At 41.9% G+C, this 22,370-nt stretch overlaps 1 protein-coding gene across 14 annotated transcripts in view; it reads left to right on the top strand.

Annotated features, from left to right (window-relative positions):
• The window catches only part of MYCBP2 (MYC binding protein 2), a 275,096-nt gene that overhangs the window by 241,812 nt on the left and 10,914 nt on the right, over nucleotides 1-22,370 (top strand). For 13 of the 14 annotated variants that reach the window (XM_073664071.1, XM_073664076.1, XM_073664064.1 and 10 more), the window contains 20 exons: nucleotides 274-443; nucleotides 578-822; nucleotides 1,432-1,599; nucleotides 1,803-1,960; nucleotides 2,449-2,648; nucleotides 2,840-2,989; nucleotides 3,744-3,904; nucleotides 5,973-6,129; nucleotides 6,264-6,488; nucleotides 8,212-8,277; nucleotides 8,388-8,627; nucleotides 8,844-8,933; nucleotides 10,140-10,220; nucleotides 11,560-11,826; nucleotides 11,923-12,206; nucleotides 13,187-13,283; nucleotides 14,037-14,156; nucleotides 15,027-15,128; nucleotides 20,653-20,781; nucleotides 21,839-21,971. In XM_073664071.1, the coding sequence (XP_073520172.1) occupies nucleotides 274-443; nucleotides 578-822; nucleotides 1,432-1,599; nucleotides 1,803-1,960; nucleotides 2,449-2,648; nucleotides 2,840-2,989; nucleotides 3,744-3,904; nucleotides 5,973-6,129; nucleotides 6,264-6,488; nucleotides 8,212-8,277; nucleotides 8,388-8,627; nucleotides 8,844-8,933; nucleotides 10,140-10,220; nucleotides 11,560-11,826; nucleotides 11,923-12,206; nucleotides 13,187-13,283; nucleotides 14,037-14,156; nucleotides 15,027-15,128; nucleotides 20,653-20,781; nucleotides 21,839-21,971 (3,243 nt within the window). The remainder of the gene's footprint in view (nucleotides 1-273; nucleotides 444-577; nucleotides 823-1,431; nucleotides 1,600-1,802; nucleotides 1,961-2,448; nucleotides 2,649-2,839; nucleotides 2,990-3,743; nucleotides 3,905-5,972; nucleotides 6,130-6,263; nucleotides 6,489-8,211; nucleotides 8,278-8,387; nucleotides 8,628-8,843; nucleotides 8,934-10,139; nucleotides 10,221-11,559; nucleotides 11,827-11,922; nucleotides 12,207-13,186; nucleotides 13,284-14,036; nucleotides 14,157-15,026; nucleotides 15,129-20,652; nucleotides 20,782-21,838; nucleotides 21,972-22,370) is intronic. The other variant, XM_073664066.1, reaches the window with a different exon arrangement.

The following is a 22,370-nucleotide window of genomic DNA, read 5'->3' as shown; positions in this document are numbered from 1 at the left end:
CTTTTTCAAGCTGGTGTTATAAAGTATTCTAATTTACTGAGATAATGACTTTTGTGTTTTCACTGGCTGTAAGCCATAATCATCAACATTAACAGAAATACTTGAAATAGATCACTGTTTGTAATGACTCTATATAATATGAGTTTCACTTTTTGTATTGAAGAACAGAAATAAATTAACTTTTTGATATTCTAATTTTGTGAGATGCACCTGTATGTGGTCATTTAGTCTCAATTTTTTCATAAAACACTTTCTTTTCTTTTCTTCTACAAGGCTGTGGACGCTATGCTGGAGGTCAGGGATATAACAGCATTGGGCACTTTTGTGGTGGCTGGGCAGGAAACTGTGGTGATGGAGGAGTTGGTGGAAGCACCTGGTACTTAGTGTGTGATCGTTGCAGAGAGAAGTATCTTCGAGAAAAGCAGGCAGCGGTAAGGGATAAGGTAAAACTCTACTGCATGCTGTTAAAAGGTGCACTATTAGTATGAACTTGTGTTCAATTAAGCTATTTAATAACACAAATGTTAGGATGTGATTGTACGTGTAAAGAAGCACATCTGATCCTTCTAATTCACAGGTGAAACAATCCAGACGGAAGCCAGTGCAGGTGAAAACGCCTCGTGCTTTGCCCACCATGGAGGCCCATCAAGTGATAAAAGCCAATGCACTCTTTCTGCTGTCTTTGAGTAGTGCGGCAGAGCCGAGTATTCTGTGCTACCACCCTCCAAAGCCTTTACTGTCCCAGCTCCCTAGTGTGAAAGAGGGGATTTCTGAGGATCTGCCTCCCAAAATGCAGTGCCTCTACCTGCAGACACTAGCAAGGTAAATGCGCCATTCTGCACTGACAAAACCCTTTTTACAGCGGACACTGGAATGTACCGCCATAACCTAATCGCACTATGACTATACCCGCACTCAGCTTTCAGGATGCTGAGAATTGTCCTATGTGCTTTGGTACATTTTGCTGTCTACATGAGGTTAAATGCAGCACAGGTCCTGGTTAGGGACTTTTTCAGGACTTCTGTTTTATGGAATAGGAGGAGGTGGAAGGGAACTAGTTTGGTTGTATTAGATACGTACATTTTATCTGATCATCTATATCCAAGTGTAAGAAACATCAAAACTGACCAGAAAATGGTGGTTTGGTGCAAGCATACTCCAGTAATGTTGAATACTGTAAGGAGTGCCATGGTGGCTGTTATTTTTACCTTTGGAATGATGGTAATATAGGGTGAGATATAGTTGTATAGCATGCCAGTATATGATGGAGTGCAGGTAAGGGAAATGTGATTTTCTGCTGAACATTATGAGGCATGTTTGTCAGGTAATAACCAAAACACTTAATTTGGAATTTTTATGTGAATTAACCTTATGAATGTTTTTAAAAAAAAAAATCAAAAACTTGCATTTGTGCACTTTTGCATCATGCAGACATCACCATGAGAACTTTGGCGGCTATCAAGATGACAATCTCTTCCAGGATGAAATGAGATATCTCCGATCTACTTCAGTACCTGCACCTTACATATCAGTAACTCCTGATGCTTGCCCCAATGTTTTTGAGGAACCAGAGAACAACATGAAATCAATGCCTCCTAGGTATGTATAAAGTGTAGGATCATTTTACCTTCTATCAGGACTCCCTGAAGAGACTATCAAACTTTAACAGACTTCAGTCTTGTCAGAAGAAAGCGTGTTTGAAGTCCCTAGAGCTGGGCACCCAGTGATTGCTCTATATCTGCAACACAAATCTGTACATTCAATAACCTTCGTTTGATCAAAACTTTTTTTTTAATTTGCAGCCTTGAAACAAGCCCTATTACTGATACGGACTCTGCTAAACGTACAGTCTTCCAAAGATCCTACTCTGTAGTGGCCTCTGAATATGACAAGCAGCATTCTGTCCTGCAGCCGCGGGTGAAGGCTATTCCCAGGCGGAGGGTCAACAGCGGCGATGCTGGTAAAATGTCATTTCTTCTGACTTTCTCCATAGGAACATATGTAAATAAGGATTATAATAGTATTGTACCTATATGAACTTTCATAAGTAATAGTTAATTAGATTCTGTTCATTCTACCATTGTTGCTCATGTTCTTGGCCTTGATTTCATCGATTGATTAGCTTTAATGCGGAGATCCCACGCTGTGACTGCCTCATGCAACCTGCGGTCACACTCGCCTGGAGCCACAGTGAGCGCTAGCTAGCAGTTCTCTCCAAACTCATGCACTTATTTGCCCCTGCAGATGGGTGTCAGTTGCTTACAAACGTGGCCTGAAGCTAAACCTGATGGATCCCAATGACTTATAACATCTAGTGCAAGTGTGAACAGAGACTAATCAAATTTTTTTTTTTTGTGTATTTTATTTTAGTTTTATCAAAATGTTTGTGAAAATTAAGATAGAGATTTCAAACACTATATCATGGGCCCTCTGCTTATTTTGCCATAGAAGTTGGTTCTTCATTGCTGAGACATCCATCGCCAGAGCTATCCCGCTTGATCTCTGCCCACAGTTCACTCTCAAAAGGAGAGAGAAATTTCCAGTGGCCAGTCCTGGCTTTTGTTATCCAGCACCATGATCTAGAAGGACTTGAAATTGCTATGAAACAGGCACTAAGGAAATCGGCCTGCCGAGTTTTTGCTATGGAGGTAAGTGATGATAGAATCTGTGCCAGTACTGACTGTCCATTTTGTACCAGTTAAAATTCAGAAATGTAGTGTTAGAAATACATATTTCTTCACATGTATGTAATAAATACATATATACTTTGTGTATTGTGTTGTCGTTCTGGTGGATATATGTGATCAGTCTGATAAAATAAACCTTTGCTCATGTCCAGGCTTTCAATTGGCTCCTTTGCAATGTAATCCAGACAACGTCCCTTCATGACATATTGTGGCACTTTGTGGCATCTCTCACTCCTGCTCCTATGGAGCCAGAGGAAGAAGAGGATGAGGAGAATAAGGCAAACAAAGAAAATGCAGAACAGGTTTGTGCGGACAGTATCAACTTTCTTATTCCATGCTTGTTTTTCCTGTAGACATTAAGGTAAGGGCACAGCAAACAATATCTTTCAGAATAGGAATAAATACTCCAAGGTAACATTACCTGGAAGCCCCTCCAAGCACCAGAACTGAGCTCTGCAGAGGTGAATAATGCACAGTAAGTCTCCATTCATGGCTTGTGACTTCCTGAAATAGAGGGCTACTGTGATGTATCGCTGGCAGTCCCATAGACTGGAGCAGTGGTGCACACGCTTAACCTTCGCTCCATTCAGATGGGGCTCCTTGCAGAGCTTTAAAACGTGGTATAAATCTCCTAACATTGTCAACATTGATGCAGCTACCATACAAGCTATTCTCTGAGCATCCTGCTGAGCAATATGGAAATCATATTCTCTGCTGCAGAAGCTGTCAAGTCTGCCATTAGTCCACACAATTCAGAAGGGATTACAATACGAGGCAAGTGGATGAGATCTTGCCAATCCACATGTTTTGTACAGAAGTTGGCATGCGATATGGCATGTCAATTTCTCTTAAATGTTCATCACCGAATTCACCCATTTCAATATAAGAGGTAATTTTTGTTGGTAATAAGCAGCATAATTTGCATGGAAATCATGCAGATTTGCTGGCAGATTCTATGTAGACTTGCATGAAATCTGATTATTTTTCCAGCATGTGTGGACTTGGTCTAGTAGACAGGTAGTAAAGACAATCATTCTTTGAATTTCTGTATTATAGGAAAAAGATACAAGGGTGTGTGAACACCCGCTTTCTGACATAGTAATTGCTGGAGAAGCAGCACATCCACTGCCCGACACATTTCACCGTCTTCTTCAAACCATCTCAGATTTAATGATGTCTCTTCCTGGTGGAAGCTCTCTGCAGCAGATGGCACTAAGGTAAGTAATGCAGAACCCAGGTGTCAGCCTTGTGTCATGGTGAGAAGTCCCTTCTATTCTTTGACCCAAGCCACCTTGTTCCTCCTTACTATTCCAACTCTGTTCAGTCTCTTTGGAACTGATTTTTTTCTTTAGTACAGCTTTGGCCTGTTTCCAACCCCATGGAATGACTGGTGTGGCAAGGCACATGCAAACTGCTGCTCCACTCACTCACTCCTCACTTCTCCACTCACTTACTGCTCAACTCACCCCTCCTCACTGCTCCACTCACCGCTCCACTCACTCACTGCTCCACTCACCGCTCCACTCACTCACTGCTCCACTCACCGCTCCACTCACTCACTGCTCCACTCACTCACTCCTCACTGCTCCACTCACTCACTCTTCACTGCTCCACTCACTCACTCCTCACTGCTCCACTCACTCACTCCTCACTGCTCCACTCACTCACTCCTCACTGCTCCACTCACTCACTCCTCACTGCTCCACTCACTCACTCCTCACTGCTCCACTCACTCACTCCTCACTGCTCTGCTCCACTCACTCCTCACTGCTCCACTCACTCACTCCTCACTGCTCCACTCACTCACTCCTCACTGCTCCACTCACTCACTCCTCACTGCTCCACTCACTCACTCCTCACTGCTCCACTCACTCACTGCTCCACTCACTCACTCCTCACTGCTCCACTCACTCACTCCTCACTGCTCCACTCACTCACTCCTCACTGCTCCACTCACTCACTCCTCACTGCTCTGCTCCACTCACTCACTGCTCCACTCACTCACTCCTCACTGCTCCACTCACTCCTCACTGCTCTGCTCCACTCACTCACTGCTCCACTCACTCACTCCTCACTGCTCCACTCACTCACTCCTCACTGCTCCACTCACTCACTCCTCACTGCTCCACTCACTCACTCCTCACTGCTCCACTCACTCACTCCTCACTGCTCCACTCACTCACTCCTCACTGCTCCACTCACTCACTCCTCACTGCTCCATTCACTCACTGCTCAACTCACCTCTCCACTCACTCACTGCTCAACTCACCCCTCCACTCACTCACTGCTCAACTCACCCCTCCACTCACTCACTGCTCAACTCACCCCTCCACTCACTCACTGCTCAACTCACCCCTCCACTCACTCACTGCTCAACTCACCCCTCCACTCACTCACTGCTCAACTCACCCCTCCACTCACTCACTGCTCAACTCACCCCTCCACTCACTCACTGCTCAACTCACCCCTCCACTCACTCACTGCTCAACTCACCCCTCCACTCACTCACTGCTCAACTCACCCCTCCACTCACTCACTGCTCAACTCACCCCTCCACTCACTCACTGCTCAACTCACCCCTCCACTCACTCACTGCTCAACTCACCCCTCCACTCACTCACTGCTCAACTCACTCCTCACTTCTCCACTCACTTACTGCTCAACTCACTCCTCACTTCTCCACTCACTTACTGCTCAACTCACTCCTCACTTCTCCACTCACTTACTGCTCAACTCACTCACTCCTCACGGCTCCACTCACTCACTCCTCACGGCTCCACTCACTCACTCCTCACTGCTCCACTCACTCACTCCTCACTGCTCCACTCACTCCTCACTGCTCCACTCACTCCTCACTGCTCCACTCACTCCTCACTGCTCCACTCACTCACTCCACTGCTCCACTCACTCACTCACTCCTCACTGCTCCACTCACTCCTCACTGCTCCACTCACTCACTCCTCACTGCTCCACTCACTCACTCCTCACTGCTCCACTCAATCACTCCTCACTGCTCCACTCACTCCTCACTGTAATTGTGACGTGAGTAGCCGCAGGATGTCGTATTGTGAGAAAACACTTTTAAAGACAATACTTTTGTTAGTGACCATGCTCAAAATAGCTTAATATGATCTACCATGAATGTGTCTTCAAGAATACCCTTTGGCTTTTTTTCTAATTCCTTGGTCATTCTATTTTTATTTTAAGATGAACGTTATGTTTTTCCCCATAACATGGAAACTCTACATATATGGTGTAGTAAATGTAATCCACATCTTATTTCAGATGCTGGAGTCTTAAGTTCAAGCAGTCCGATCACCAGTTTCTTCACCAGAGCAATGTATTTCACCACATTAACAATATTCTTTCCAAGTCTGATGATGGTGATAGCGAGGAGAGCTTCAACATCAGTGTGCAGTCTGGCTTTGAAGCAATGAACCAGGTAATTTCATAATTTCTTTTTAACTTAGTGCTGTGTTCTGCCATGCATCGTTTTTATCTCTACAAATGCCACATAATGTTATTACCATTGATTAGCATTACTGTAACAGGATTTTTTTTAAATCTTTCCTCCAGGAACTTTGTTTAGTTACTGGCCTTAAAGACATGACTAGCATTGTGGACATTAAGACTTCAAGCAGACCAGCCATGATTGGAAGCTTAACAGACGGATCTACTGAAACTTTTTGGGAGTCTGGAGATGAAGATAAAAATAAAACCAAGAGCATCACAATAAATTGTATCAAAGGCATAAATGCACGCTATGTGTCAGTGCATGTAGACAACTCTCGTGACCTTGGGGTATTTATCATTTGTCTATATTTTTTACGTTTTGTTTTTTTACTTGAAGACAAGATCCGCCTCGCTAACTATTTGCAGTGTAATCAGAAAGTATAAATATTTGATCCTTAAAAGGGAATCTGTCACAAGGTTTTTGCTACACCATCTGGGAGCAACATAGGTAGGCACAGAGACTGGATTCAAATGATATATCACTTAAGGAGTTCCTTACTGTAGTTTTGATATATTTCCTGTTTTCTCTGCTGCAGATCTACCAGTTCTCTGAATGCCAAGCTCTGTATAACCCCGCCCACACCAGTGATTGGCAGCTTTCTGCCTATACACAGTGTACGAAGAAAGCTGCCAATCTGTGGTGTGGGTACAGAATTAATCAATTTCAGCAGGTTTACTAGTCCTGTAGTGATCTCCTGTTGCTGATAAAACTGTATTTTTATAAAATAAACTAAAAAAGAAATGGTGAGGGAGCTCCTTTGAATACTATTTTTGTATAGTGTCTGAAACCAATAGTGTTCTTATGTACTCCTCTTTTGGTCTATGCAGATAAGTATAGCGAAGACTGCAACCTTCTAGAGCAAATCACTCCTATGTTTGTGAGGAATCAAAGGAAAAATCTTATTAAAAATAGGAGTATTATATTCACTATTTCCTAAAAAAGCTAATACCAGTTATGCAAAATAAATACTTCTATTAAAATGACATTTAGTTTTTAGACATTTTTGTAGACTAACTCGTTTTTGACGCTGAACCCTCTTCAGGTTATACACATGTTATATAGCACTTTTCATGCTCCTATTTTTATTTTTGTTTGCATCTGGAATGGAGAGGAGGGATGCCAGCCACGTACTAGTCAGCGGAGACGCACCGTTCCTGGACAGCTTTTTAAAGTATATTTACAATGAAACAGCGCAGTGTATCAGAGTAAAACATACCTGGCTGCTATCGCATACCTAGTGTCTGATCCATGCTGCTTATGTACGGACAAAAAAATAAAATAAAAACACCTATACTCTCCTCCCATACCGGCGCTGTTCCAAGTGTCCTCGCCTTCAGACAAATCGAACATCAACATGAAGTGAGACAGCAGCTAAAGCCCTGATTCCTGTTGATGTTCGATTTGTTCAAAGATGGGGAAAGTGATGCCAGTGCTGATTGGGCACAGGGCTTGTGTGACGTAACGTAACGTGAGCCCCGAGAACGTGAGTGCCAACACCGCTGGGACACCGCCAGCATGGCAGGTGAGTATAGGTGTTTTTATTTTAACCAGTGCAAACATTCAGATTGAGAAGGGGTTGTCCTAGTAGTGAAATAAATTTTAGAATGAAACACCTGAACTATGAGGTCTTCTATAGGGTCCCCCTAGATCCCTAGTGCATTGAGTGCCCACTGAAACAACTTGTCGTGATTACAATATCTGTAAATCTGCTAATTTTCTCAGATTTCTGGGTAGCTCAGCTGCTATATTTCACATACAAGTGTCATGTCCTAAGTATTCCACTTCAGGTGTATGACTGGAGATGGCAAGAATAAAGTGTTTCTGAGGGACCCAACAGTGGGTTCTCAGCAATCAGACGTTGACCACATGTTCCCTGGATTAGTAATATGTCATAAATGTTATGTCTTTTATGAATTTCACTGTCTGTATAGAGACCAAAATGCCCATATATGTCTTATATGTGTCAGAATATGAGCTTCAAGTGAATGTCATTTTTGCATCATTTTTCAGAATAAAGTAACATCAATGACTTTTTTGTGTGGGAAGAGCGTGGAAGACCTGTGTAGGATTAAACAGGTAGATGCCTTAACATTTGTTTATCACTAAATTCCTGCTGGGAAATGAAGAAAGAAATGAAATCTTAAGATGTGATGTAGTAACACTGCCTTTTCTTCTTCTGCCACAAGACTGACTTAGATTCCAGACACATTGGCTGGGTGACAAGTGAGCTGCCTGGAGGGGATAATCACATTCTGAAGATTGAGATGAAAGGCCCTGAGAACACGCTGAGAGTGCGGCAAGTGAAAGTGCTCGGCTGGAAAGATGGCGAAACGATCAAAATAGCTGGGCAAATTTCTGCCACTGTGGCTCAGCAAAGGAACTGTGAATCCGAAACTCTGCGTGTGTTTAGACTGATCACTTCACAGGTTTGTGTTCTGCCTCATTGGATTGTGAGCTATATCTACGAGATGCAAGTCAGCAGATCACTCCCTATACACAGTGTGCACTGTCTCTTTTATATAACTGGCCTCGTGTACAGCCTGAATTACAGAGACTTTAGAGTGTATGGGCTCATCTCAAATTCTGCTCTGTCAGTAAGAGTCCTTATTGTATATATGGATAATAATTATTTATCCCCACAGGTATTTGGCAAGCTGATTTCTGGAGATGCGGAACCCACGCCTGAGCAAGAGGAAAAGGCTCTCTTATCCTCACCCGAAGGGGAAGAAAAGGTACAGGGACTGCTAGATTCTTACGAGACCTTCCACCTTATTTCATACTTCCTTTTAGGAATTAATGACAGTGAAGAATAACTGTTTGCCTCCAGTAAATCTCCTTATCTTACCATAAAGCTGTGGGTAAACTGCAACTGAAATTTCTGCACAAGCAGCCATTCCATTGAGTAATTCTTTCCCATGGGTAACTATTGTGTGGTTCAAGTGGTTTTGCAATAGTGGCATATTTTTTACACACAAGGAAATGTCACATCTCAACAAACGATTTTTTTGGTTACTGATCAGCAGATGCCAATCCTGTGACCGTATCAGGTCTTTACATTTCTTCTGCTCGCTGCCTGCAACCAGAGTTTACCTGAATATTGCAATCAGTCCAAATGGTTGTTCCCCAGACATGGAGATCTGTGCATGGTCTCCGAGGATTTATCAATGACAGTTCACTACTAAGAATGTATTCTTATCTGACTGCTAGAATGGCTGACTCCTACTTTTATGTTCAAAACAATGGCCGCAATTCAGCAGGACAGGTGATTTTCTTGGGGGTGTGGTGGAGTCAGACACTCTTGATTCATTACTAGGCTCACATCTGGAGTACGATTCTTAATGTAGGGAATGCCACAGCTCGCCATGAAATAGATGAGTCGTGTCCATGACCCATCTCCGCGGATTTTGGCGGCACTGGAAGAAACTGGTTTGAAAATGTGATAAGTCAGAAAAAAATTTCCGCAACTCAAAGTTGCTCAAAAACTTTTCAAAGCAATTTATGCCAGAACTCTGGTGAAATTGGTTTGATGAATCGTGGCCAATGTGTTTTTTTGTTTCGGTAATGTATTAATCATTATTATAAAACATTACATAATGTTGATGTATCCCCCCTTTACCTCAGTAAGGCAGGAAAAAAAAAACATTGACACCAGTCAGTTACTAATTGGCTAATGTGAAGTCTCTCATTTATTTATTTTTTGTTGTTGTTTTTTTTTTATAAAATATAAAAAAAAAGTCATGGGCTTGCACTTATATATTTTGTATTATAACCATTTGTAAATGTCCTATTGCATAGTGAATATAGCTATACAACCTGTGAGCAGCATACTAATCTTACAGGAAAATGCCTTTTGTAAGTGGACACTTAGCGGACAGTACAGTTACATATGACCACCGTAACGCTGGGGTTTTTTTGTTTTTATTTTGTCTTTTTCTTAGGCAACATCTGATGCTGATCTAAAGGAACATATGGTTGGCATAATCTTCAGCAGAAGTAAACTAACCAACTTACAAAAGCAGGTATGTGTACTTTTCATAGGAGTTGGTGTATATTTGTCTTCATGGTCTTCTAGTTCTATAAAGTGTGTATATACATAGTTATCAGTGTCGTGTTTTACATGCAGTTCAATTTAAAACCAATTCATCTATAAGGGGCATACTTTTGTAAAAAAAGAAAAAAAAAAATATGGAAAGTTGGACAGTGTTGTTAATGGTAAGGCAAGGTTAATGCTTTTAGAACCATTGGGGCGATTTCTAAAATGGTTTAGTCGTTGTACACTGACTAGACCGTCTGGGCTCATACTGTTTGATAAATCGGGTTTATTTTTAGACTGTCCTAAGTTTACACCTATTAGTTGCCTTTTATGACAACATTTTGGTGCTGTTTTGGCTGCCAGTATTGTAAACCTATGGGTATGTGCACACGGTCAGGAGCTCCTGCGGGTTTGACACGTGTTATACAGCATATACAGCATAGTGGTTGGGATTTCTAGAAATCCCATGTCCACTTCGCGTCTCGGTGCACCTGCAGATCACCCGCGGAAACTGACATGTGGCGCTTCTTTCCAGATCGCAGCATGTCAGTTTGTCTTGCAGGTCCGCATGCGGACTTTCCCCATAGACCTACCCTCTATGAGGAAAGTCCACAGGTGAAAAAAACAAAATGGCGCCTCTCATTTGCATATTGAGCGGAAGCCGCCGCCAGCTATTCTGCGGCATCGGGGCCACAGCCGGCTCCGAACAATGAGCACATACCCTTATACATGTCATGCAAGCGGTGTTAAGACGGATTTTTGTTCAGAATTCTGGTGTACGTTTTAGTAAATCTCTTCAGTGTTATAAGTATAGAATTGTTGGACAATGTTCCCATATAACATAAACTTTTTTTTTTCACTGCTATTTTGACCGCTGTGATTTTTTTTTTTCCACTACAGTTTTTTTGTGCAGAAAGTCTGCTGCATTTAACAGTTCAAGCAAAGGGGATGTGATTTCATTAAAGATCCTGTTGAGATGAGGCGCTTTTTGGTGTATTTCCTTCTCTATGGTGGCCTTTCATGGGGAACTTCAAAACATATGGAAGTAATAAACAGATAGCATTGAAGTGCAAAATCCCAGGGATTTTGCACTAAAAATGCTGCATTAAAACTACACTAAAAAAAAAAACCGAAAAACAGCTAAAAATATAAATAAAGTGCAACAATCAGGGCAGACTACTATTGTGTATTTATTTAGATGCAGACACCCGCAGAAAAGACAGTGGGAACAAAAATACTGATTTTGTGCATCAAGGAGCATGGCCCAGTTTTGTTTTTGTTTTGTTTTTTGAAAGAAAAATCTCATTATTAACTCATTATTCTAGGTGTGTGCCCACATAGTACAAGCTATCAGAATGGAGGCAACACGTGTGCGTGAAGAGTGGGAGCATGCCATCTCCAGTAAAGAAAATGCAAACTCCCAGCCGAATGATGAGGACGCCTCCTCTGACGCTTACTGCTTTGAGCTTCTTTCCATGGTGCTTGCACTGAGTGGATCTAATGTTGGCAGGCAATATTTGGCTCAGCAGTTGACATTACTGCAAGATCTTTTCCATCTTTTACACACTGCTTCGCCAAGAGTGCAGCGTCAAGTGAGTGTGTAATCCACCATATTTCCCAAATCTGACGACGCCTTTCATGTAACTTTCCTTAAAGTAATTTGCACCTTTCCTTGGTCTCATTCTTAGGTAACCTCGTTGCTTCGTCGAGTATTACCTGAAGTGACTCCATCTCGTCTTGCTAGTATCATAGGAGTAAAGTCTCTGCCACCCGCTGATATCAGTGATATAATCCACTCAACAGAGAAAGGAGACTGGAACAAGCTTGGCATCTTGGATATGTTCCTAGGTTGCATTGCGAAGGCACTTACAGTTCAGCTGAAAGCTAAGGGGACCCCGATCACTGGCACGGCAGGAATGAGTGCGGGGAAAGGGGTCACAACCGTCACTTTGCCAATGATTTTCAACTCCAGGTACAGTCGGATGGAAACTCTTCTATCTCATCCAGGATGCATTTCCTTCTAATAATTAATATTACATATTTAACATGTACGTCATATGTTGTGTCCCTACCGTTGATGCAGGCTCGGAATTTAATCCGCCATCATATGCCTTTTACAGCTGCGAGTGGAGCTCCGCCCACAGCTGTTAACCTGTTAAATCCCGCTGTCAATCTCTGGCAGTGGCATTTACCACGCACCAGTGGTGGGGTAGGGCGTCATTCCACACTCCCATTGACGCACCCATGACGTAATCGCAGGGCGCCGATGGTTTGCCATGACAGCCAGAGATCGGCTGAATTTTTTTCAATTTTTCAGTGCACCACATGATCAAATGAATGTCATTCAAAAGTATAACTCTTTCAGCAAAAAGCCTACATACAGCTATGTGGACAGAAAAAGAAAAAAAGTTATGGCTCTTGGAAGAAAAAAAGGGAAAAAACGGAAAATCGCTTGGGGGTGAAGGGGTTAAAGGGCTTTTCCAGCATTTGTACATGGTTTTGAATAGGGGGCGGAGATACAGTATCCGGCTGCGGCCGTTATGCAGTTGACGGAGGTGTGCTATGCAGCTCTACAACTGAGCACATCTGTCCGCCGCCGGCACTGGGAACAGCTGATCAGCAGGGGGGTACTGGGCTTCACACCCCCAACGGTCAAGTATTGATGACATATTTTTGGGGTAAACCATTAATGTAAGGGTCCAGAACAACCCTTTTAAGTGAAGGTTGAACCTTTTGGAGTTGCTCCCTGATTAATTGGTATATATATTTACGTTAGGTCATTTTCTCCAGGAATAGTGATGATTGTGTTGAATTTTCTTATTTGATCAATTCTATATCTGTTTAAAACTGTAGTTCAGAGTTGATGCATTTACAGTGACATGTCTCTTGTACAATTACAGTAAGTTTTTAATAAGGTAGTTGTTTTTTTACTTCCCTGTGTTCGTCCTGTAGTTACCTGAGGAGAGGTGAAAGTCACTGGTGGATGAAGGGCTCAACTCCAACTCAGATTGCAGAAATCATTGTGAAGCTAATCAAAGACATGGCGGCTGTAAGTTGTGATCAATTTGGCTATATAAACATTTTTGCAGATTTCTGGTCACTAGCACACCCAGCCTTGCTGGCAGTACGCACAGGAGTACATATAGATAGGTGTACAAAAATTTGTTGTTTTGCTTTTAGAAGGGAAAATAGTAAAAATGGCCAGAACTTATATGTATAGGACTGAATTTACAAATGTGTTTCATGGTCTGAATACACCAGGACTAGCCATGAACTTGTAGTTAAAAGGATTGTCCGGTCTCAAATAAGTCTACAGTCACACTGTGTGACTGTAGACTTTCGAATCTCCCCCAGGACAGGCACTGTGCGCTACGGGGATTCACCAGTTTCTGAGCCGGCAACGGCGGTGATGCATGCATTATGCATACTCCAAGGCAGAAGCCTGGTGGGCGCAGCCTCGCTCCATACACGTTGCCTGCTCAGAAACTGGCGAATCCTCGCAACGTACAGTGCACACTCTGGGGGGATTCAAAAGTCTACAGTCACACAGAGTGACTGCAGACTTACCATTTTAGACCGGGCAACTCCTTTTAAACTTTCCGTGCCCAGTATTGAATGGTGTCAGAGTGTATGCCTGGACAAAGCCTTTACGACGGCAAGCACTTTTTTTCCTTGTTACCATTTAGAATATTTATTTCATGTTGAAATGAACTGTCTGGTGTGTAATATCTGTATTCTCTTCTGCCAACAAGAATTAAATGTTTTGTCATCTGCCTGACTTGTCCCCTTAATGATTTTATAGGGCCACCTCTCAGAGGCCTGGTCCCGTGTCACAAAAAATGCAATTGCAGAGACAATCATTGCACTGACAAAGATGGAGGAGGAGTATCGTTCCCCAGTGAGATGTATCGCAACCACCAGGGTACGTTTTATTTCCTGATGCACTAACATTTAGTATAATGGCCGGCACATTTATGTCATCAGTTTCTGTATAGATCTGGATGTTACGTGCCTATACAAATCTAAAAAATAAAAAAAATTGATAGGAAGTGGTTTGCTGCTTTGTGAATATGCTTTAGCACTCCTGTTCTGTACAGGTGACACCTTACAGGGCGCTTTACTCAGACGTTCAGGTTTGTTTTTTGGGGTGTTTTTTTTTTTTTTTTTTATATGAATGGTACAATAATATTTTATTTCATCACTGGAGCGGTGCCACTAACAACCCCAGTAGTATACTTGCCAGCCGCTGTCTTCAGCTCTTCCCGGCGTTGCTCCAGTTCTACGCTGCCATAACGGTCACAAGCTCTGTGTAAGTCTATGGGAGTCTGGTTCTGGCTCGCATACATTGAGTAAGGCATTAGCTTGTGGTTGGATGTACCGGAGTGGTATGTGGTGGTGCTCTGCAGAGCTAATTACAGCACAGTAAAGCACGTGTGGCTGTTACGTCCCCCTGCTACGTGTAAACTCCGCTTTACAGCTGTTACACCGCCCGCGGTCCGGATTGTGCGTAGTTTTCCTGCAGTGTATGTAGAAGGGGCAGCATACTTTACTTCTGGAGTGTGGAGATGGCTAGGGAAAAACACGGCCAAATTATGCTTTCAATGGAAATGTTTTAATGTCATATAAAATGTGCTGGGTTACTGCCATTGCAGATTACTGTGCACATGATCAAAGTGGAACTGTATTTTGTGAGACTTCCATTAAGTCGGAGCTATAGTAGCAGTATTTATGTATCTGTAATTGCTCTTTTCACTGCACTGGATGAGAAAACAAATTTTCTGTATCATTTTAGCTGTGGCTGGCTGTAGCATCGTTATGTGTGCTTGATCAAGATCACGTGGACCGATTATCTTCTGGAAGGTGGATGGGGAAAGACGGACAGCAAAAACAAATGGTATTCTTCACTCTTTCTTTTAAAATTCAGAATGGAAAACTCATAGTGCAGAATGAATTGTTGAACTTTTTTTTTTTTTTTTTAAACAGCTACTGATTTAAAAGGAATCTGTCAGCTGTTTTTTTTCTATGTAATCTGAAGAAAGTGTGAAGTAGGGGTTAAATACTGAATTTAGCAATGTCATTTATCAGACTGTTCTGTTTACTTACAGTGAAGGTTTATCAACTGGTGATTATCACTGCCCAGTTTACAGCAGCAAGTGAGACCTAGTGTGAGCACGGCCCCTTCCTGTGATAAGCAGCTCACTGTTTATAGACCATGTACACAGAGAGCCTGGTGTGGGTGGAGTTAGCTTTCTGAGCTCTGCTACATCTAAGAACCCTGTATCACAACAGCTGCACCCAGTAAACCAAGTGATACTAAGTTGGAGTCAGTCTCTTTTTTTTTTTTTTTTTTTTTCCTCCTACATCATGCCGCTCTCAGATAAGGTAGCAAAAACCTGGTGACAGATTCCCTTTAATTACAGGCCTCTTCTTTAGAACAATCAGTCAGCATTAGTTCTAAAAAAAAAAAAAAAAAAAAAAAAAGTGGTTCAAGTCTTGTCTCTTTTTTTTATAAATTATAATCTTCAGTTTCCATTTATTAAGGATCCTTTGCTGCAACAATTTAGATAAACGTCCGTGTCTGTAGATGCTTAGATAATGTTCTCTGGAAGAGATGTGGAACTTCAAGTTGTCGATTCCTGCAGATTTTAGTAGCAGATTAATGTTTATGGAACAAATTGACTGTCAAACTCTGGGGTGTCTGCCTCTGTTACAATTCTAACGAATGGTTTTATCTATTACTTGAGGCTGACATTTCTATGCATGGTCCAATATAAGTTTCTCAATTGGTGCATATTAAAGATAGTATATATCTTGCTAAATAGCTAGCACCTACTGGTGGAAATCTAGGTTAGGTCGTTTAAACATAGATAAATACTTGAAGAGAGAAAATACGACCATATCAACCCAAAACAATTATAAAAATTAACTTTTATTCATAAATAGTATAAAAAGTTTACTTCATAGTCAATATAAGGCACAATACAGAAATACAGAAAGACACATATCATGTAGAAAAAACCGTCTCACTGAAGGGACGATGTGGTTCACATATGAAAGGGGGCCTCGGCGCCACAGCAAAAGCATATATATCTAGTCCTTCATCTGTCATACCAATAAAGAGGACTATCAGATGGCCACAGTGTAATATCCATAATAATATCCATATAGTAGTGCATATCACAAGTAGTATCAAAGTACTTAAAAATACCTCATACAGGACTCATAATCAATACTGTCAGAATGCCATATGCCAGCAGCTAAACTGTGCTTTTCATCATATCAAATGCTACATAAGAGACACTAATAATAGCCACAATGATACAATTATGGTCAAAATATGACGGCTAAAAAGATTCAATTAATTGAATTTATACTGGCAGAGTCTATATCGGACAAGTATAAAGATAAATAGGTACAAAATAGGGTAAAAAACAAGTACTGCATTGTATCAAGAGGATTACCTGGGCCACAAGCTGTGATGTCAAGGCACCCCCACGTGGACCGCTCGCCCACCCCAACGCACGTTTCGGCGTTTGCCTTCTTCAGGGGGCGTCAACTTCCTCAAGGGGAGTGTGAATTTAAATATTGTGTTGGCCAATCAGATGGAGGGGGTGGACCCGTAGTGGCGCGCGTAGCGTCCCCGCTACCAAGCAACCGGTGACGCGGGCGTCATGCAAGGAATCACATGATGGTCACATGGACCCACGTGATGCAGGTCCTTGCATAGAGATGCCAGGCGGCACGGGGCACTCAGAAAGCAGCGACGCTCGCGCGTAAGGTCCTTTAGACTCACATAGTTGGGGAACATAACGGAAGGTATATACTCCTATTGCGTGATGTATATATTCACCACCACCACTTAAGTATATGGATGTATCATATTATATCGCAATATCCCAATCGAGCAAATTAACATTATGGCAACCAACATATAATACATCATTACATCAACTGTATATATCCCAGCATAAGAAAACTAATACATGTCATTTTCAATCCCATATATACATAGGTAAATGTGTAAAGGCCATATTGTCACACCAGTAATATATACTAAGTGGAATCTCAAAAGATAACATCCTATATATCATCATAAGTTCACAAAGAACCATATCTAATGTGGGGGTAGCGAACTTCCCTGATCTAGATTCCATTGAAACAATAAGGTCTATAAGGATCTTAGAGCACAGGACAAAGATCCACAATATATATATATATACACCGCAGTAGTTGTTCCCAGATGAAATGGATTATTCAATATATTCTTACTCGCATATTAATCCATATGATATCAGCCATAGTGTAGACACGACTCGTCAGAAGAAGTAAGGTGCAAACGGATGGTGTAGAAAACTAGAAATTAAAAAAAGAGTATTAAAAACATAAAAACCACAACAAGAATATGTGACAGGGGAGAGATTAAAGGAAGGGAGCGAAGCTGAGATTCTCATTGAGTCCATTGGGATGTACGGTATTTAGTCGCCAAATCCATCTAGATTCGAGCTGAGCCAAACGTTGGCTCTGTTTACCTCCACGAATACCAACTCTTAATGCGTCTATCCCCCGAACCCTTAGGAGGGAACTATCACAGTCATGATGGAGTTTAAAATGTTTTGGTATAGTCCTGAGTGTGGAGGGATCCGTGCAGTCGGTGGCCGCCAATATCCCCAATATATGTTCTCTTATTCTCACTTTAAGTTGGCGCGTTGTTAGGCCAACATAAATAAGCCCACAAGGGCAGGTGGCATAATAAATAACAAATCGTGAGATACATGTAATGCGGCATCTTATTTCATAAGTTTTAGTACCAGCTGCATTGGAAAAAATACTGGTTCTATCCATATTGGGGCAGGCGACACATCGACCGCACGGAAAGCTCCCACAGTCAGGACCCGACGCACCAAAAATTGTAGACGTGCCTGATGCAGTTTGATAGTGACTATGTACAAAGTAGTCACGGAGATTCTTGGAGCGGCGTACAGTAATGGGTGGGCGATCAGGAAGAATTTTTGACAATACCGGATCTATCAGGAGGATGGGCCAAGCTTGAGTCAAACATTTCCTCATCCGTCCGAATTGTCCATGGTAGTTTGTTATAAATCTTGGTTTGTCATTGATCTTAGGACTTCTTTGCAAATAGAGCAAATCGATTTGCTCTATTTGCACTATCAAGCTTGGCCCATCCTCCTGATAGATCCGGTATTGTCAAAAATTCTTCCTGATCGCCCACCCATTACTGTACGCCGCTCCAAGAATCTCCGTGACTACTTTGTACATAGTCACTATCAAACTGCATCAGGCACGTCTACAATTTTTGGTGCGTCGGGTCCTGACTGTGGGAGCTTTCCGTGCGGTCGATGTGTCGCCTGCCCCAATATGGATAGAACCAGTATTTTTTCCAATGCAGCTGGTACTAAAACTTATGAAATAAGATGCCGCATTACATGTATCTCACGATTTGTTATTTATTATGCCACCTGCCCTTGTGGGCTTATTTATGTTGGCCTAACAACGCGCCAACTTAAAGTGAGAATAAGAGAACATATATTGGGGATATTGGCGGCGACCGACTGCACGGATCCCTCCACACTCAGGACTATACCAAAACATTTTAAACTCCATGACTGTGATAGTTCCCTCCTAAGGGTTCGGGGGATAGACGCGTTAAGAGTTGGTATTCGTGGAGGTAAACAGAGCCAACGTTTGGCTCAGCTCGAATCTAGATGGATTTGGGGACTAAATACCGTACATCCCAATGGACTCAATGAGAATCTCAGCTTCGCTCCCTTCCTTTAATCTCTCCCCTGTCACATATTCTTGTTGTGGTTTTTATGTTTTTAATACTCTTTTTTAATTTCTAGTTTTCTACACCATCCTTTTGCACCTTACTTCTTCTGACGAGTCGTGTCTACACTATGGCTGATATCATATGGATTAATATGCGAGTAAGAATATATTGAATAATCCATTTCATCTGGGAACAACTACTGCGGTGTATATATATATATATTGTGGATCTTTGTCCTGTGCTCTAAGATCCTTATAGACCTTATTGTTTCAATGGAATCTAGATCAGGGAAGTTCGCTACCCCCACATTAGATATGGTTCTTTGTGAACTTATGATGATATATAGGATGTTATCTTTTGAGATTCCACTTAGTATATATTACTGGTGTGACAATATGGCCTTTACACATTTACCTATGTATATATGGGATTGAAAATGACATGTATTAGTTTTCTTATGCTGGGATATATACAGTTGATGTAATGATGTATTATATGTTGGTTGCCATAATGTTAATTTGCTCGATTGGGATATTGCGATATAATATGATACATCCATATACTTAAGTGGTGGTGGTGAATATATACATCACGCAATAGGAGTATATACCTTCCGTTATGTTCCCCAACTATGTGAGTCTAAAGGACCTTACGCGCGAGCGTCGCCGCTTTCTGAGTGCCCCGTGCCGCCTGGCGTCTCTATGCAAGGACCTGCATCACGTGGGTCCATGTGACCATCATGTGATTCCTTGCATGACGCCCGCGTCACCGGTTGCTTGGTAGCGGGGACGCTACGCGCGTCACTACGGGTCCACCCCTTCCATCTGATTGGCCAACACAATATTTAAATTCACACTCCCCTTGAGGAAGTTGACGCCCCCTGAAGAAGGCAAACGCCGAAACGTGCGTTGGGGTGGGCGAGCGGTCCACGTGGGGGTGCCTTGACATCACAGCTTGTGGCCCAGGTAATCCTCTTGATACAATGCAGTACTTGTTTTTACCCTATTTTGTACCTATTTATCTTTATACTTGTCCGATATAGACTCTGCCAGTATAAATTCAATTAATTGAATCTTTTTAGCCGTCATATTTTGACCATAATTGTATCATTGTGGCTATTATTAGTGTCTCTTATGTAGCATTTGATATGATGAAAAGCACAGTTTAGCTGCTGACATATGGCATTCTGACAGTATTGATTATGAGTCCTCTATGAGGTATTTTTAAGTACTTTGATACTACTTGTGATATGCACTACTATATGGATATTATTATGGATATTACACTGTGGCCATCTGATAGTCCTCTTTATTGGTATGACAGATGAAGGACTAGATATATATGCTTTTGCTGTGGCGCCGAGGCCCCCTTTCATATGTGGACCACATCGTCCCTTCAGTGAGACGGTTTTTTCTACATGATATGTGTCTTTCTGTATTTCTGTATTGTGCCTTATATTGACTATGAAGTAAACTTTTTATACTATTTATGAATAAAAGTTAATTTTTATAATTGTTTTGGGTTGATATGGTCGTATTTTCTCTCTTCAAGTATTTCTATGCATGGTGTAGTTCCACTTTAAAGATTAAACAGCTGTGGTTCATGTATTGTTTTATTTTGTTTCTTGCAGCCAATGTGTGATAATCATGATGACGGTGAAACTGCAGCAATCATTTTGTGCAATATTTGTGGAAATCTGTGCACAGACTGTGATCGCTTTCTCCACCTTCATCGACGAACAAAATTGCATCAAAGACAGGTAAAGTAAACCACAGCTGCGGCTACTAAAGAAAACCTAAATTGTATAACGCAGATCTATCATCAGATTGTATTTCCTTATGTAACGGCAGCATAGTATACACTCTCCTGTTAGTCACACTTGCACACAAAATAGTGTAACATTCAGCTAACAAAACCAATCTGCTTAGTTTGAGGCCAATGGTTTCCCGAGAGGAGTGTGCCCCCCAACCCCTGATGGCGGTGATCACAGCTGGCTGCTGTGTATCCTTAGAGCTGTCAGTAATTGTTGCTGGGGGGAGGGTTCCTCCTTCTCATTCCTTATTGGGCAGTAAGGCTGTGTGCACACTTTGCAGATTTGGTGCGGTTTTGCCTTGCAGATTTGCTAGCAAAACCTGATACCAGCAAAGTGAAGGAGAAACTTGAAGTGTCATGCACACATTGAGTATTTTTGACTTGCAGATTTGGTGCAGAAGATAATCTGCAGCACGTCACTTCTTTATGCGTTTTTCACCCATTGAATGCACTGAAAAAAACGCTGCAAAAACGCAACATTTTTGAGGCTGCGTTTTCCTGCCAAGGGAAGCACAAATGGTGCAGAAATTTCTGCACACAAAATACTCAACAGGCAGTGCTTTGAACGCAGAATACTTTATGCTGCGTCCAAAGCGTTATATGAACGCAGGTGAATCCGTATGTGTTCATTGAACAATTCGGATTCACCGCATTCTATACATTACAGTGATATAATTTCTATTGCGGAGACTAGCGACTCCGCAACAGAAATTGACATGCTGTGGTCTGGAAAGATGTGCCACATGTCAGTCTCTGCAGGTGCACAGAGACGCATAGTGGGCATGGGATTCTACAAATCCCATCCACTGTGCTGAAACACCTGGCCGCTGCGGGTTTGACGCTGCATAAACACACAACGTCAAACCCGCAGCGGTTCCTGACCGTGGGAACATACCCTTACACCAGTTTTTTATTTCTGAGAAGTTGCATGGCATGAATCAGTGACCGCCAGCAAACCTTTCTGGATAGATCAGGTATCCATCACCCTCTGATGTTTTGTGCAGGTGTTCAAAGAGGAAGAAGAAGCAATCAAAGTGGATCTTCATGAGGGCTGTGGAAGAACTAAATTGTTCTGGCTGATGGCGCTAGCTGATTCCAAAACTATGAAGGCAATGGTTGAATTCAGAGAGCAAACAGGTAGGATTCTAGTAAAAAAAAAAAAAAAAAAATTGAATGTATTATAAAATCATTCTCCAGACATAAAGCTAAATTACTCATAGGGCTCCCTGACTTATTTTTTTTCCTCCTGTAATTGCATAAAAAGTCTTACTGTACATGCAGCTCTAGACTCATGAGTGATGCCTGTTACCTATTACTTGTATGGTTATAATATAGTAATTACAAAATAATACAGACGTAGCTAGCATATCACGATGAATCAAGATATTGCAGTGCAGAAGAAAGTAATTCAACACCTAACTTAATATGTTCAGTGGCTTTTGCGATATTTAAGAAGCACTCCGTTTGTTTTTGCTTATGTAGTGCAGAATTACAGGTTTCTGTGTATGCATATTTTAGTTGATGTACCATATCAGG

The sequence above is a fragment of the Phyllobates terribilis genome, unplaced genomic scaffold (genome assembly GCF_046119375.1).
Source record: "Phyllobates terribilis strain yellow unplaced genomic scaffold, ASM4611937v1 Scaffold_2__4_contigs__length_985480577, whole genome shotgun sequence".
Taxonomy (NCBI): domain Eukaryota; kingdom Metazoa; phylum Chordata; class Amphibia; order Anura; family Dendrobatidae; genus Phyllobates; species Phyllobates terribilis.
Note: the sequence above shows the minus strand (reverse complement) of the source record. Positions and strands in the feature narration are given on the sequence as shown.